Source organism: Stenella coeruleoalba (assembly GCF_951394435.1).
Source record: "Stenella coeruleoalba genome assembly, chromosome: 3".
Lineage (NCBI taxonomy): Eukaryota > Metazoa > Chordata > Mammalia > Artiodactyla > Delphinidae > Stenella > Stenella coeruleoalba.
Window position 1 is genome coordinate 22109362 of NC_137148.1, and position 17273 is coordinate 22126634.

At 32.6% G+C, this 17273-nt stretch overlaps 1 protein-coding gene across 1 annotated transcript in view; it reads right to left on the minus strand.

The window, feature by feature from the left end:
• Positions 1-4108: 4108 nt before the first annotated feature.
• The window catches only part of CDH9 (cadherin 9), a 79486-nt gene continuing 66321 nt past the window's right edge, over positions 4109-17273 (minus strand). The window contains exons 7-11 of the mRNA XM_079918743.1: positions 14321-14457; positions 13702-13823; positions 9287-9404; positions 8953-9204; positions 4109-4895 (exon numbers count right to left, since the gene is read on the minus strand). Coding sequence (XP_079774869.1) covers positions 4408-4895; positions 8953-9204; positions 9287-9404; positions 13702-13823; positions 14321-14457 — 1117 coding nt within the window. The 3' untranslated portion in view covers positions 4109-4407. The remainder of the gene's footprint in view (positions 4896-8952; positions 9205-9286; positions 9405-13701; positions 13824-14320; positions 14458-17273) is intronic.

Consider the following 17273-nt stretch of genomic DNA (forward strand, 5'->3'; position numbering starts at 1 on the left):
AAGGCAGGTCTCACATGTAAGATTCCTTGGTTATTAAAACTGCCACATATTAATCTGGAGTAGCCTGCCTCTTCTCTCCTTGTCCTATGTGTACAGGGTCCAGTTTAAGAACCAAAAAGAATTCTAGTAGAAGTGGGCAGACAACAATTAGATGACCAACAAATTATGTATAATGTTGGATGGTGATATTTGCTGAGAAAATATTTATTTTAAAATAAATGTGGAAAAGAGAAACGAGTTTGGAGGATTGCAGTTTTAAATAGATTGTTTAATATAGTCCTCATCTGGAAAGTTAGATTGTTTAATATGGTCCTCATCTAGAAAGTGGCATCTGACCCAAGACTTACAGAAAGTTACACAGTTAATTTCATGGATATCTGGGGAAAGATTGTTCCAAAGAGAGTGATCAGTCAGTTCAAAGGGAAAAATGTTAGCATCTTTAAGGAACAAGAAACCCAGAATAACTGAAGTGACATGAGTTAAGGATATAGAGGCAAATAAGATCAAAGAGATAATATGATCGAGATCTAGTAGATCATTTGGGAGGACTGACTCTAATTTTGAAGAACAGTTGATAAGTTTTGAGTCAAGAAATGAGATGCTCACCCTTATCTAATTAAAATAAACAAAAGAAAAAAGAAATGCAACCCGCTCTGTATTTGGTGTTCAAATAGATGGTAGGGGCAAAGGCCAGTAAGAAAGAACACTTAGAAGCATATTGCAGTTATCCAGGTAATACTTTTAGGCCAGGATTGTAGCAGGAGACGTGATGAAAAGTCATTGTATATCAGATAAATTTGAAGGTACAGTCAACACGATTTTCGAAAATATTGGATATGAATGAGAGGAATGAAGGATGACTGTAAGGTTTTTGGCCTGGGCAAGTAAAAGATCGATTTGTCATCAACCTACATAAAACAGGTGGAGAATAGGATAAATTTTGGGTGAAAATTAAAAGTTAAAATGTGGACATATCCCACTTAATTAGACATGCAAGTGGAAATTTAGAATAGTTGTATATATGTTTGGATTTTAAGAAAGGGGTACAGATGGGAGGTCTAAATTTCAAAATTTTCAGTTTATGTCTGTAATTATTGCTATATCTATTATCAAGATACAGATATAGATATGTATAGTAACTGAAAGAATAAGTAAGATCATCAAGGGCCAGGATTTAAATAGAGAAAAAAACAGTTTAGAGCCTGGATTACTCCAAAATACGGAGTTAGGAAGAAGAAGAGGAACCAGTAAAGAAAACTGAGTAAAATAAAAGAAAAAACAGAAGAATGAAGAATCCTGGAAGCCACTTGTGCTTTTGCCAGGATAAAAGGAATAATCAGCTGAGGTCAGTTCAACCACTGGCTAAGGTAAGATGTTGTTACTTTTTTTGTTGTATTTGTTGGCTTGTTTTTGTTGTTAATGCTCTTTAGTTTTCTTTACTAAGTTTGATTTTTAAGTCATTGGAATCTATTTCATATGTCTGAGAGCAGGATTGAATGTAATAACATTCAGGTTGTGTGTTAAAGTTCTAATAATGTAGGTAGCTTCCTCTCAATGAAAAATATTCAGATATGAATATAGACAGATATTATATTTTCTGAAAATTATTGAACATGCAAAATAAAACAATGATTGTTTTAATTATATTTGGAACAGTGGTTACTCAAATGGCTTTAATTTAATTCTATCTCAAGTGTAAGCAGTCAAAGCCAATTAAGTTATTTTGTTTGAAAAGTAAGCACACATTAAGTATTAATTTTCCTCAGATATTACCAACTCCACAGTCAAAGAGAATCAAGTGATTGAAACTAATATTATTGAGTGTATTGTGTGCATTTAGTGAAATAAAATTAACCAAACCCAATAGGGTAAATATTTTCAAGTCTATTTTTCTGGAGAAGTTAGGTAATTTTTTTACTTGCCAGTAAGGAAATAATAAAATCTCATCTGACTCCTAAATACATTTTTCCACTGAAGGAATTTCAAGCATTACTGGAAAATTATGGGAAGTATCAGTATTACACAGATCTGGTAATTTATTTGATCAAATCTGACCCTCCAGTTTATGGCAGAAACAATCTGTACCTATTAAGTATGAAATCTGTTAACTCTGCCCTTATGAACACTCCAGTAGTACATCATTGATTTCCAGATGAAGGAAAGGAATAACTCTGAAATTAAATTCAATATTTAATTGCCAATAAATGGTAGTTAAATTAACAATTCTTCATAATCGAGCTTAAAAACTTAATATGCCTTATCTGGTATCAATATGATTTTCTCATAGCAATTATAGGTCTACAACTGAAGCTTGGTTTGTTGTGGTGCTCTTAGTATTTATGGCATGGTGAACTCAGGCAGGCGATGCAACTACCAATTCCCCCATTTCTGATTTGACATAATCTCTTCTTTTATAAATAGTTGTTACTCATATGGTAATTATGGGCCTTCTTAGAATGTGTTTACTTATTGTCACTTATCCCCCTGGTGATTATAGAATAAATGATTATAAGGGGCATTAATAGGCATCTAACTCATTTTTTCTTACTACCTTAAGCCACTCTATATAATCCTCCTCAAATATTTGTCTGATTTATGCAGGAAGATTTCTAGCAATGGAGAAACTAATTACTTATTAAGGTTAAAAACTAATACTTTCTTAACTAAAACTAAAAATTTTCTGTTTTCTGGGCAATTCCAATGATAAGAAATTTTCGATTATTTTTTAAATACCCAGTATGTTTTTGTTTTCTTAGCATTAAATTAAACCTTTAATATGTGTTAGCTACTGGTGGTAAAATTATTGAAATAGTCTTGGTCTTTAAATATTTTACAACATAGTAACAGAATACATAAGTGCCTATTTATAAGTTAATAAGTCATTGCTATTTTAAAAGCCTTGCTAACAGACTAGTCAAAGCCAAATTTCTATATAAATTCCACCTAGAAATTACCCTGGGCAAGATATTTGTTCCTCAAAGGAACAATAATACAGGAGAAAAAGAGGATAATTCATGACATAGAAAATGGATATCATGTAATCTCCTTGTGAAGTTTCTGTCTTTCAGTTTAGGTTTTATTCTCCAGACTAATCCAGGGCAAGTTTTCTACATTGCAGTCTTTCAAAATTTGCAAATGATTACTATGCACAATTATCCCTCTCTATTCTTATTTCCTATGTCTTAGGTTGTCCATATTCTGTTTTCTGGACAGTCCCAATCATTAATAAAACTTTACATTCCTTATCTCCAGTCTACCTGTCACTAGTTTTTTCAAGATTTCTTCAAATACAATGGCTTCCAACATCCTCAACAAAATTATCAATAAAAAAAAAAACTCCACTAATTTGTTAAGGCACATTTTAAATGTTACCCAAATTATATTTCATCAATTATCTAATCATAAAGAGAAAAGTTGGAACTATCATTTCTCATTCTGAACTATACTATTGATGAAGGAAGAGTGGTTTAGATTTTTTTCCTCATCTACACATCACTGACACATAGTTCATTTACTCTCAATAAATTTTACTGGTTGATCCCATAGGAAAGAATTGTACAAAAAAATTAAATTGTTCACAAGTATATTTATAATATTTTTGTATTGTAAATGTGTCTCACATCCTTATTGATGGGTAGACATCAGTGATTGAATAAACACTTGTCCATATTCAAGTGGTTGCAGGAGAAGATCACAACTTGTACCAAAGCTCACTATAGTCCTACCACATTCTATTTCCAAATTACATGCAATAATTTAGCTGCTTTTTCCCCTGAGTAAATCATGTTTTACCTTTAAAGATGTTTAAAAAATGTTATAAGTGACATTAGAACTGCTTCTAGGAATTAAATAAAGTGAAATTTATTTTTATAAATACTATTTTATTTCACAAAAATATAAAAATATAAATATACATTTATAAAAATATGAATGAATTAACAGAAAGACATTCTTCAACTAAATAAATATGGCAGTAATAGTCATTCCTATTTCTTTAGAGATATATTTTTTCATATTAATTTACAAAGCAGTTGCACAAAGTTTCATTTAATAGTAAAGGTGACTGTCAGTCAGTTAAGAAAACATTATTTATAAAGTTCTTATATCTAAGCCAAGGCACAAAAAGCCTTTTATGTACTTTTTATCGGTTATTGATGTGATATACTTTCCTTCAGAGATTGTTAGTCAAAGAGGGTGAACTGGTTATTATTACTTTTTAAAATCTATGTCATTCGTGTTCATTCACAGAAACTTACTGATTAAGCAAACTTTTACTAAGACAACACCTAAGTATTGTTTGTAATTTTGATTTTTAAAAAATTTTCCTCCAAGGAAGAGAATGCAGGCCACTCCATCTAGTAACAAAGAGAGTACTTCCACTGATGTCCGTGAAGTCATACCATACTCTTAATCTCGGTCACTATCATCACCCCCATACATATCAGCAAGTTTTTTAAAACGAGGCCCCCAGTCGCTGAGGTAACCATAATCTTGGTTACAATCTACTGTGGGAGATTCCAAAGAACTGAGTGAATCTGCTATGGAATCATTCCCTTCATAGGCGTACGTTGCCAGTGAATCATAAGGAGGTGCACTTGGGTCTGAGTCATTTTCTTTTAATCTTCGATGGATAAAATCTTGCACATCAATATTTTCCCACAGAGGTACAGTCCTCCTTATCTGAAAAATTGTTTCAGGCATTACATCCCTTCTAAATTTACTATCTTCTCTTGCTTCTGGATTCCTTAATGTGCCAATGTCGAAAGCTTGGGTATCTTCTTCCCCGCCGCCTTCATCATTGTAGGTCACAATGTTGTCCCGGACATCGTCTTTTGAAATTATCAAAGGTTCCTTTTTTCTTTGCCTCTTCAATGCAGCAAACAGCACAACTAAAACTATTAACAAAAACAAAACAAAAAAAAAAACAAATACAACAACAACAAGAAGAAAAAACCAAAGAGAGAAAATTGTGAGATTCCATGATTCGGGTTTAAATTAATATAGCGCACTTTTGTATTTGTGACCTTGGTGTGGTGTAAGAAGTGTTAAGTTCATTTGGATATAAAGAGTAACTATCCTACACAAATACAGGATGATTTGGGCCAGTGACTGGATGTACTATATTGATAAAGAAACAGATACTGCAATGCCATTTATTTACTTTCAAGACTCAATCTCCTATGGGGCTCTGGCACTGAAAATCTTCAATTATGGTGAATGCATTTAGCCAACTATAAGTATGTAATACCTCATTCTTCCCCAATGCATGTTTGTTTCAAAATACTAAAATTCTAAAGCTACAATCATTATTATCCCAAGAGAAATTCAGTACCAATTTAATATTATCTTAAGGACTCAAGGGAATACAGGCAAAGTATTGCTCACATATATGCATATGTCATGTGTATATATATGTATAATACGTTATGTGAATATATATCATACATATGTACACACACACACACATATATATGCTACTAATCTCATCTATTCCCATATGTCACATCTGTTTAGTTAATTTCTTTTATTGACCTGGTTTTGAAAGCCTGCTTAAAATCTGAAATATAACTCTGTAAGCTACAATATAAAATTAAAAACTCAAACTCATCCTTACCTTGTTCTCATCTTACAGATATTACCCTATTTCTGAGGACTTCCTTGATACATAGTTGCATTCAAACTTTGGGGCTGAAATGTTAATTGTGCTCCCTGTAAATGCTGTATTATTATTTACATGCTTATGTTATCAAGTTAACTATGAACTTCCCCACATATGACAACTTCCTTATTTCTTGTTGTACTACTGGAATTTAAATTATTATGCATGTATTTGACAATGAACATTTGAAATATAAATATATTTTGAAATTAAAAATTACATTTTAAAACATAAGAAAGATCACATGATTTCCAACAAAATACGTTTCCATAGAAAATGAACCAAGTACATAATTTTATACATAAGAAAGTTAAGAATTAAAGAATATTTTCCAAAAGCATACTTATACATTTCTGGGGAGAAATAAAAACCAGGTTTTCCTTACTTTATGGAAGTTAAATGTTTTGTCAGTACTACTGAAGTCTCACTGAAAAATAAGAACATGTTGCCTCAGAAACCTACCATTCATTTTCTCAGTCTTTGTTTTGAGATTACACAAACTCATTTCCATTGAGACTGCACTTCACCATGGCCCTTGAGGCCTCTGTAACTACACTTAAGGCCAATACAATGCTATTGTCATATTGGCCAATACATTTTCCTCAGCTCTTACTAACTGGTAATAAGAAAACAAAAGATTCATTAGAAGTATCTTCACTAACCTCTGCAGATCAGGCTTTGGGTGCCGAGCTATATTCAGAATCATGTTGAAGACATTTTAAAAAACTTTTCATTAATAATGAGACATATCTATACTGTCTTCTGTTAAAGGATGATCATAAATTAAGTCCAACATAGACCTGAAATCCACAAATCTAGTGAATCATGCAGTAGAAAAACAGGGTTCTTTCTAAGTTTAATACTGAATGAATTAATTTATAAATTCTCTATGCATAGAAGAACAACCATATAGTCAAATAGTTTTAAGGGTTTCTTAACTAATATAATGTTTACGAACTTTCACAAATGGTCCTCAGAATCTGCTCTGAGGGTTTTCTGCTTTGTCAGGCCAGAATTATCTGCTTCTTTTCCCTTGACTGAGGTTTTTAATCTGGTGTATGTGAACGAAATTCAAAGAGACTAAGGTAAGGAGTAGAAAAAAATGCTATATTCTGTAATATAGAAAGTTATATTTTCACTATAACTTGAATTTAACATTTTTTTCTATTACGGATATCAGCATAAACTGTAGTGATAGTAACAGTATGTGTGACTTTTAAACCAATAGAAATCACAGATACTTTATATTGTATTATAGTTAGGATATATTACAAATAATCATTAGACTTGTTCTAGAACAAAGCACATACGACAATAATTAAACACGTTTTGCTTTTATGTATTTTGTTTAATTTGGATAAATGTATTTCCTTTTGTGTTACATGTCTTATTTTTATAAATTTAAATTATTATTCTAAATAGGTCCATAGCTTCATCTTCACTATGAAAGGTGTCCAAGGAACCAAAAAGATTAAAAAGCCCTGCCCTAGGTTTTAACCCGCTACTTTGCCTTGTAACATATATATAAACTATGAATTACGTTTCTTCAAACTGTATAGCAGGATAGGTCTAAAATATTATTGTCCATGCTATATCACCATTTTGCAAAAAGCAGACTCTTCTAACTTCAGAGATATAGAAACTATGTCCAGCCATTAGTATAAAGACGTGAAATAACAGCAAGGATGCTTAAAGAACTTCTATAATGAAACCTTGTGAGTTAGAACCCATTTTAACTAAAATAATAGAAAATCATTCCACATTTAGGCAATAAATTGAGAAGGTAAAATACAGGAATTGTGTGCCTTCTATATTTCCTGGGGCAGAAAGATGGCAGACTTTTCAGAATAAAAGAAGCCTTCTAGGATTTCTGCGTAGAGAAAAATATTATCCAATTTAGTTGGATAATGTTATAATATCTAAACCTATCTTTTTGGGTGGATTATGTTCCCTCATGTATGCATGCATGTCTTTATGTGTTAGTATGTGTTATATTAATATTGAAATTAAAAAATCAAATTTGAAATATACATATTTCCATATTGTCCTAAATTAGGAAAGTAGAACTATTTGAGCAAATAAAGCAATATGATATCAGTAGCACTTAGCTAAAAGCGTAAACCAACATTTAATCTCGATGAGGATACAAAAATATTTTATGGAGGAGTTGAACTTTCTAGCAGCAGGTGGAGATGTGGACTGCTGCTGCTGCTGATGGTAGTAGTGTGTTAAGTTCTAAACCATCCTACGAAAATGTTTTTCTAAATAGTTGGATCATCATAACTGAGACAAATGTTTTCCCCTCACTTTCATCAGTTCCCCACTGAAGTCCTGCAAGAATATCTGGCCAAAGGGATTTTATCCAGATAGCCTGAGAGGATTTGCAGTGAAAAGGAGCCAGCACATATGAGCATTGGGACATAAATTTGGCTAGCTCTCCTGCCCTAAGCATTCATTTTGGATGAATATTTGATGGAAACAAGTTTTGGGGGAATGTGTTACAGTGGAACAACTGTTTAATTGAATTAAATCATTGTCCTGTTAGGGCATGCTCAAAGAAAGCATTTGCACTTGGAAGCAGGACTTTATTTAGAAAATATTGCTGGAGTAGGTATGACCACAATGCCATAGTGATATTTTAAGAAATGAGCTTAAAATTTAATTTGGTGTGTTGTGCCTACATTTAACAAATTTTATGAAAAAAAAAGTTTATCTTACTGTGACAAGTTAAATGCACTGGCCAATTCCATTTATGATATACATAACTTAGTATTTGTTAGGAATATTATTTGTAAAGTAGTCTTTTGTTTTGAGGATAATGCTTAGAAAGGTGGATTCTGAAATAGAATAATCTGGGTTTTAATGCTAGTTAAAACACTTTCTGAATGAGTGACTTTGTGTAAGTTATCTAACCTTTCTGTAGAAGAATAAAAGCATTTACCTTATAGAGTTGATATGAAAATTAAATCAATTATTAAATGAAATGTCCTTAGAAATGGGACGATCTTAGTTAACACTAAACACTATAAATATAAAACATATTTTAAAATATACGTATATATCACTAGCTATTATATCCTTGTTTTCGGTCTCTTTAAAGCTAGAACTATCCACAGTCAAAAACTCAATTGTTTTTCAATTGGAAGAACAATTTTAATAACAAGTTAAAATTTTCAGCCTTTAGCTCTAAAGAAGAGTGCTTTTCAGTGTGCAATCACTGGGTAATGAGGGAGAGAATTCCTTGAGTTGAATGAGCATATCTCAGGGGCATATCTTTCAGGGGCATAGTTTACCAAGTAGTATGACGACACAGAGAAGGATAGCGATGAGAGCTCCTGTGCTCAGGCCAGCAGAGAGGACCAAGGCCTCGGCATTGCAGGACTGCATGTTACCTTGATTATCACAGGCACACACACGAATGGTGAGTGTGCCAGTGCTGCTTTGGATTGGATAATCATTGTCAAAGATTAAAATTGGCAGCAGATACGTGCTCATTTTGTTGCGGCTATACCCATCTTTTCGAGTCATGATTCCTGCTGTATTATCTGAAAAAACAAAAAGTCAGACCAGTTTTAAAATTTTGCCTCTTAAGGTTTCATAATATTTGTCTTCAAAAATGTTCTGTACCTTTATTATCTACAATGGTGAAGTTTGGATTGAGGGGAAATTCTGGCACTGGTTCAAAGAAGAATTTGTGGCCTCGGGGAGGATCATCTTTGTCCATGACACTGACAGTCTGAATCAACTAAAACCAAAGAAAAATTAATTAAATAGAGCACACAAAGCAACTCTTGTTATTACAAGATATTTTAAATCAGTGTTTGAGCTTTAAATATATCACTGAAATTAAATACTGAAATTAAACAAAAAATTCCATTTTCAGAAAATTTTGCCAAGATTTTTTTTGTAGTTCTGTCTAATGTAACTTATTTAACGAAGAATGAAAAATGCCCATCAAGTATCAGGATTCCTGGCCACTATAGTATCCAAGAAAAGAAAAGAAAAATTTGATCACGCCAGTCTTTTGTCTTTTAACATTGTTAATATATACTACCAGCCCATTTTATTATGAATTGGTTACCAATATGTTGCCTCCATGAGATAATGATTGTTTCAAAGGCAAAGGACATAACAGAGGTGTTTTTTTTAAAAAAAACAAAAGTGCTTAGCACAACCACTCCTGGAGATTAAGGAAACTATAAATATAGTTTTGGGAATATGAGCAATATGCCATATAATATGAGAAGGGAGAAGATTTTAAAGCTGTGGGGCACCATAATTACAATCATATTGCATACTTTATTCAAATTGTTTGCTCTTCTTTTTAATGGTATTTGCAAAATTTAGAAGAATATACAAATAAATTCTTCTAAAGTTTTGTAAAATCATTGTTGAATTTGAGAAATTATAGCACCTCTCCGCTGTGCTCCCTGTAGGTCAGAGGTGTACCATAGTGTGAAGATGGAGCAGCAAATGACAGGTTGGGCAGAAAAATTCCATTGAGCATTTTATTGTGGATAAAACACAGAGCTACACATCAGGGTGCCTGTTTTCCAGTCCTGGGTCTGCCGTCTGTGTGATTTATAATTACAGTCATTTAATTACCATTACTTTCAAACTTCTCTTCTACAAAAACAAATAGTGGCACCACTTCCAGGTATAATAGTCTAACATTCTGTGATGAAGAATTATTAGAATTTCACAGTAGTTTAATGTATCCATTGTTTTGGTTATTGTGTATCTTCTATGGCCATACCAACCTGCATACTCACTAGTTAATACTTTTTCCTCTTTGATATTAACTATAATTTTGTTCATTTTATTGACAGACACATGTAACCTTATATTTCTTTATACAATACTTCTGAAAGTGCATAATTATTAATATAAACTTGATATGATTTTTCTCCTTACAAGATTGGCACATGACATAGAAAAATTTATATAAGATCTAATATTCTTGCTCAAACTTCTGTTCCAGAATAGCAATAATGTAACAAATATTTAGTAATATTTTAATCATAAACATCATTGATCCTTTCATTGTATGACTCTGAGTTCTTGAAATGATTAGATGAGCCATTGTTTAAACATATTTTAAGAGAGAATATATATCAGTAGCTTGACATCTATATTATGTTTTATTTTTAACCTTGTTAAATTTAACAGGAAAATTGTTTTCCGATTATATGAACAATGACATAGACATGTTAATAGCAGTAGTATATATTAAAAGAATTTTAATTAGTTAATATCAATTATACTTTATCATTATCAAATATTAATTTTGTAATATATAAATAACTCACATGAAACAATAAAAAAGCATGCTAATAGATAAATAAGTAAAGAATATCTACAGGCTATTATCAGTTGACTTTGTGTGCCTTCAAATTATATGTTTAAGACCTAATCCCCAGTACCTGTGTTGTGACTTTATTTGGAATAAGCTCTTTGCAGGTGTAATCAAGTTAAGATGAGGTCATACCGAATTAGGGTGGACCCTAATCCAGTGAATGGAGTTCTCACAAAAAGAGGGAAATATGGACACAAATAGAGATACAGAAATAATATCATATAACAATGGAGACAGAGATTGGAGTAATTTGGGTCCACAAACCAAGGAACGCTAAGAATCACCAGCAAACACAGAGGCTAGGAAGTGGCAAGGAAGGATCCTCCCCTAAAGCCTTCTGAGAGAGCATGAACCTGCTGACACATTGATTCTGGACTTCTAGCCTCCAGAACCGTGTCAAAGAATACATTTCTGTTGTTTCAAGCTATCTAGTTTGTGTAAATTTGTCATGGTAGCCTTGGGAAACTAACATAGCTATAAAATGTTTAGCCTCAATAATTTTGGAGGAATTCATGTTAAAATTATTAATGAGGGCTTCCCTGGTGGCGCAGTGGTTGAGAGTCTGTCTGCTGATGCAGGGGACACGGGTTCGTGCCCCGGTCCGGGAAGATCCCACATGCCGTGGAGCGGCTGGGCCCGTGAGCCATGGCCGCTGGGCCTGCGCGTCCGGAGCCTGTGCTCCACAACGGGAGAGGCCACAACAGTGAGAAGCCCACGTACCGCCAAAAAAAAAAAAAAAATTATTATGAGATTTTACATATTGGTAGATAGTATTTAAAATTTAGTGTTGCCCAATAAATGAGCAATTATACACATTTGGTGGAAGTTATTACTAGGTATATAACATATTCTGAGCACTATTTGGAAGCATTGATGAGTATTTATAGCTAAAATTTATTTCTTCTTTGAGGATTTCATCAAAGAAAAATGATTCCAGGTAGTATACAACTATACATGTATTATAATGCTCACTGTAGTGCTGTCTGCTAGAGTAACATTTTGTTGGTAAACCAAATTTCCATTAATAAATGGGTAGTTGAATAAGCTAACTAATGTGTAGCTATGCTCTGAAAAGTAAGCAGCAAATTAAAAATAATCGAACTGAGAATATGTCCGTTACTTGTTACGAAGTGAAAAAAGGAAAACAATTTTTTTTTTTTTTTTTTTTTTTTTTTTTTTGCGGTACGCGGGCCTCTCACTGCTGTGGCCTCTCCCCTTGCGGAGCACAGGTTCCGGACGCGCAGGCTTAGCGGCCATGGCTCACGGGCCTAGCCGTTCCGTGGCATGTGGGATCTTCCCGGACCGGGGCAGGAACCCTTGTCCCCTGCATTGGCAGGCGGACTCTCAACCACTGCGCCACCAGGGAAGCCCAGGAAAACAATTTTTAATCCAAATAACTGTGTAATGATTCTTTGCTGGTGAAAAGAAAATAAAAACTTCATTTGTATTTCTGTGTATGTAAGTGGAATGTGGTATGTACCTCTTTCTTAGTCTGCTTGAGCTGCCATAACAAAACACCATATACTGAATGGCTTAAATAGCAGAAATTTATTTTCTCACAATTCTGGAGGTTGGAAGACCGAGATCAGTGTATCAGCATAGTGGGCTTCTAGTGAGAGGTCTCTTCCTGGCTTTCAGACAGCTTCCTTCTTGCCACATCTTCACATAGCCTTTCCTTTGATCGTGTGTATGACAATAGAGGGTGATCTCTCTGGTGTCTCTTCTTTAACGGACACTAATACTGTCAGATCAGAGCCCCACTTTATGACCTCATTTAACCTTAATTCCTTCCTTATAGACCCCCATCTTCAGATGATACAGCCACACTGGGGGATAGGGCTTCAACATATGAATTCTGAGGGGGCAGAAATATTCAGTTCATTATAATCTCTACTGGAATAGAAGAAAGACTATATTTCACTTTATTTTCTATATTAAAAGAACATGATAGAATTATATATGATTCTTACCATCTACCTACTTTTTCCTCAAGGAAATATCTAAATAACTCGTTAAAATTTCTTTCAATAACATTTATGTAGTTTGTATTTGTAAAATACAGTATTTGTATTTGTAAAATACTGTAGTAGTGTAAAAAATGAACATATTCTGCATTTTCTTAAAATTACTTTAGAGATACCTGAAATATTACTTTATATGAGGACTTTTTAACTCTTGTACACTCTTTTTTATCTCACTAATATTAGAGTCAAAAAATCAGAAACAAAATATAACTTGTCTCAAACCAAAATGTCCTGATTGAGCAACTCAAAGTAGCAAAATGTAATCAACAAGACAATTATTATGATTTCCTTTATATTAACACAATTTTATTTTCATACTTCATGTTTTATTTAATAATGTATGTTCATTCTATTCATTATTATAGCTCAGTATCAGTATGATTATGAATCCAGGTAGGAAATTTTTATATATGTGATATTCATTATGTACCTAGTCTATAAATTAAAGCATATATTATAATTTTTCCTATTATATCATAGATTATAAAATATTTAAAAAATCATCTTTTTAAGATTATTGTGATTTTTTTGGTAAGGAGAGATAAAAAAGTGACAAAGAAGACTGACAATAGTTTGCATGAAAAAAAATGTGCAAGTAAATTAATGTAGTGTCATCTGCCTTTGTGAAGAGAAAAATTTTTTTTAAGTTTATAATAACTTACCTGCCCAGGTTTTGCATTTTCACAGACAAATGTTTCATAGTACATGGCAAGTTCTGGAGCATGGTCATTTATATCCAGAATTCTGATGAAAACAGGAATGCGGCTACTTTGTTTTGAGTTATCTGCAATGAGAACATGCATAAGATTTCAGTCTCATTTACAGAGTAGTAGTGATATTGCTTGCCCCGTTTGTAACTTAGCAACAGATCATTTCTGGGGTGTTCACTTCTTGATTGGATTGCTGATGGATATCTCAGCTTTCTTACACGGTTCAGATGAAGAGCATGACAGAAAGAGGAGAATATAATTGAGAGTGAATATTATTTGTAAGAGATAATTTTCTTAGACTGATTAATTATTTTTATGAGGTTAGATTATATTTTTATCCTACATGAGATGTAAAAGGAAATCAAGTTTAAAATAAAATGAATATTTGATAATCATTAAAATAATTTAAAAATCCAACACATTCTAAATCATTTCTCTCAGCTCTTGCTGAGAGAATTAATTCAGCAAGAGTGGAAATTCATTCCACTCAAGTAAAAGAGTCTACTTAATGCTATTATTTTACTATTTTGGTGAAAAATAATGTGTTCAGGTGGATGTATTTCCAACTTACTTATCTCTGTGGCTGTAATGGTGATGTTATGCCAAGGGGTTGACTCCCGGTCAAGAGGCTTCAAAGTGAAAATAGAACCATTTTCTGAGTGAATACTGAAAATTCGGTCCATATCCGAATGCCGATCAACAGAGTATCTAGCAGAAAAGAGACTCATAATTCCAGGCATTGTTTTAAAATTATTAATTCATCTACCATTTCTTAAAGTTATAGGCAGTTCACATGATGGTCTGATAAATATGACAAGTAAAATACTGATAATTTTCTTGAATTTTTATTTAATGTAATTGTCATTTAGATAATTTGATGTAGTTGGCTGTTTTCATTATTACTATTCTATGATATGTGTACTTCAGAGTCCTTAGTTATACTCATGAATCCTTGTGGCAGCTTTTAAGTGAGTTTTTAATTGTCACTTGATTAATTTATCCTATCATAGACCTATTGCAGTGCTTGAGACATATTAAAGTCATATTAAAGTTGATAGAGTCAATTGCATTGGATAAATTGAAATTATGTTGAAAATAACACATAAAAACATATGTCCACAGAGTCCTTATAAGTGAATATGCAGAGGCTGTTGTAAAATACATGGCTCTTGAATGGTTCTCTATTCAAAGATCATTTCAGCTGAATCAAAGGTCTTCCTCCAATCTCTCCCTTTAGCCTTTTCCAAATAAAAACTGAAATGACAAAGAACCACAGATGTACTAGCTACCATTTTTGCATGTTTGAGATTTCTGCTGCTGAGTGTTTAATTGAGCCATGTAGGAATCTAATTGTGTCTCAAACATTAATGTTCATATGAGTCACATGGGGATCTTGGTAAAAACAGATTCTGATTCAGTAAGCCTAGTGTGGGAACTGTTATTCTGCATTTCTAAAAAACTCTTAGGTGAATCCCATGTTGTAAAGTCCATAGATAAGGCTTTGTATAGCAAGGTTAAGACTATGGGATAAACTGGTTAGAATAAGGACAGCCAAAGGAGCAACAATGACAAGAGAACTAACACACTAATCAGCATCTGGTGGCATCCTCATTTTTCTAGGTTTCTATTAAAGACACTTGGCAAATGAACTCCCTTTTAATCTGGTGAATTAGGGAATTAACAACTCCCATTATAAATCCATAATATATCCACTATCAGGCACTGACTTTGACAAAAAATGGACATTTAGGTTTCTAAACATTGTGAAACATTGGCAATTTTTAAAATATTGGATAAAAGTACATTTATCTAAATTCGATGATTTCTTTGGGTTATTTTAATAAAGAACATGTGACTTAGTCCATTATTATAAGGACTGTGCTTAACTTAAGGGATCCGTTAGTAAACTCAGATTTCAAAAATTTTAACAACTTAATATAGTATATGGTGGTGCTTACCTAATTTACTTTCTGCTAAATTTTGTAAAATTATTGTTTCAAACTCAAAAATACTGCTTCAAAGTGAGTATTTGGGCATGTGGAAAATATACATATTACATGTATATATATTAGATTTCATCTCAAAGATAAAATAGCTAAAATCTTAGCATAGTTGGTCTCAGATTTCTTCCTGTACCTCACTCCCAAAATAAGAAACCAGGACATTCACCTTGTTATCCTTTGGAAGTGTTGTGCAGTGTACAATAGAGCTACATGGAAATGGTAGTATTCCCTTATTTTTGCAATAATTATGATTGTAATTTTTCTACATGGTTGCTATAAAAAGAATTTGGGGATTTAGAAAAAAAAAACTCATGTGACATATGGTCGCTGCCCAAGATTAACTATCCTTCTGGGGTGGGAAATCCTAAGTAAATAGAGAAAAATTTTAAACCTAAATATAAAAATAATTATATAAAAATGCACAGTAGTGTATATGTTTCCTAGAAGCAAAAGTTATGTTGAGTTTTAACTAAGCATTCATTGTCAGACAAGGATCTGAGAAAGTTCTTATTTTTTAAAATACTCATTGATGCACTAAGATCAAGAATAAAAGTCATATGAAATTTTCTTTTTAATTTTTATTGCTTAAATAGTGCTAAGACAAAAGATAATAGAGTGTTTCCTATGTCTAGGTTTCAATCCTCCTACAATTTAGTTCCTAATGTGGCCTGAGAAACATTGGAACATTTAAACATTAAACATTGGAACATTTAAAAAATGGGTTTTTTCCCCTGAAGTACTTACACCAAATTCTGCTTATGAATACAAACAATCCTAAAAGGAACACAAAGAAAGCAAATAAAAGAGCATAACCACATAACCACATCTATGTGTTGAATGAATCTCAATTCATAATATTCACCTGTATATATTTATCTCCATTATTGGAAAGGTCAGTAGTTAACCATTATCTGCTTATCGCTGAATAGATCTTGGATTCCTTCCTATCACTTGCATCAAAGATCAGAAGTAAATTAAAAATCACTTTTTACCCATTGCTACATGCCCTAGAGATTAGCATGGAGATTTCTATGATTGAGGAATAGTTAACAATTCTAACATTATACAAATCTAGCTTTGACTCACTTTGAGCTTATGTGGGATCAAAATAGGTCTGTGTTTCTGGCTGCCCTACTCTTAGGTTCAACCTTGAAAAGCACTGTTTTCAAGTTAATAATTCATGAAGGAGAGTCACTTTGATGATTTTTAAATAGTTCACTTTAACATTAACACTGCAAACTTCCAGATCTGTATTTATAAATCTGCCCCACTGCAAATGATGTCTTGCAGTTTTTCAAAGCCCAGAGATAATTTTCATTTATTTATCAGCCAGTGCTCTATTTTCAACACAGAATAGGATGTTCTGGTTTACCTATTAATAATAAGTACACTGGATTACAACAAATGACCAAAAAGCGCCTGTTAAACACATAACGTGAGACAAAACTGTCTCTATATCCCAGCAGATGGCTTATTAAAACAATACTTTATTGATCTCATTATATTGAATTTATAGCAATA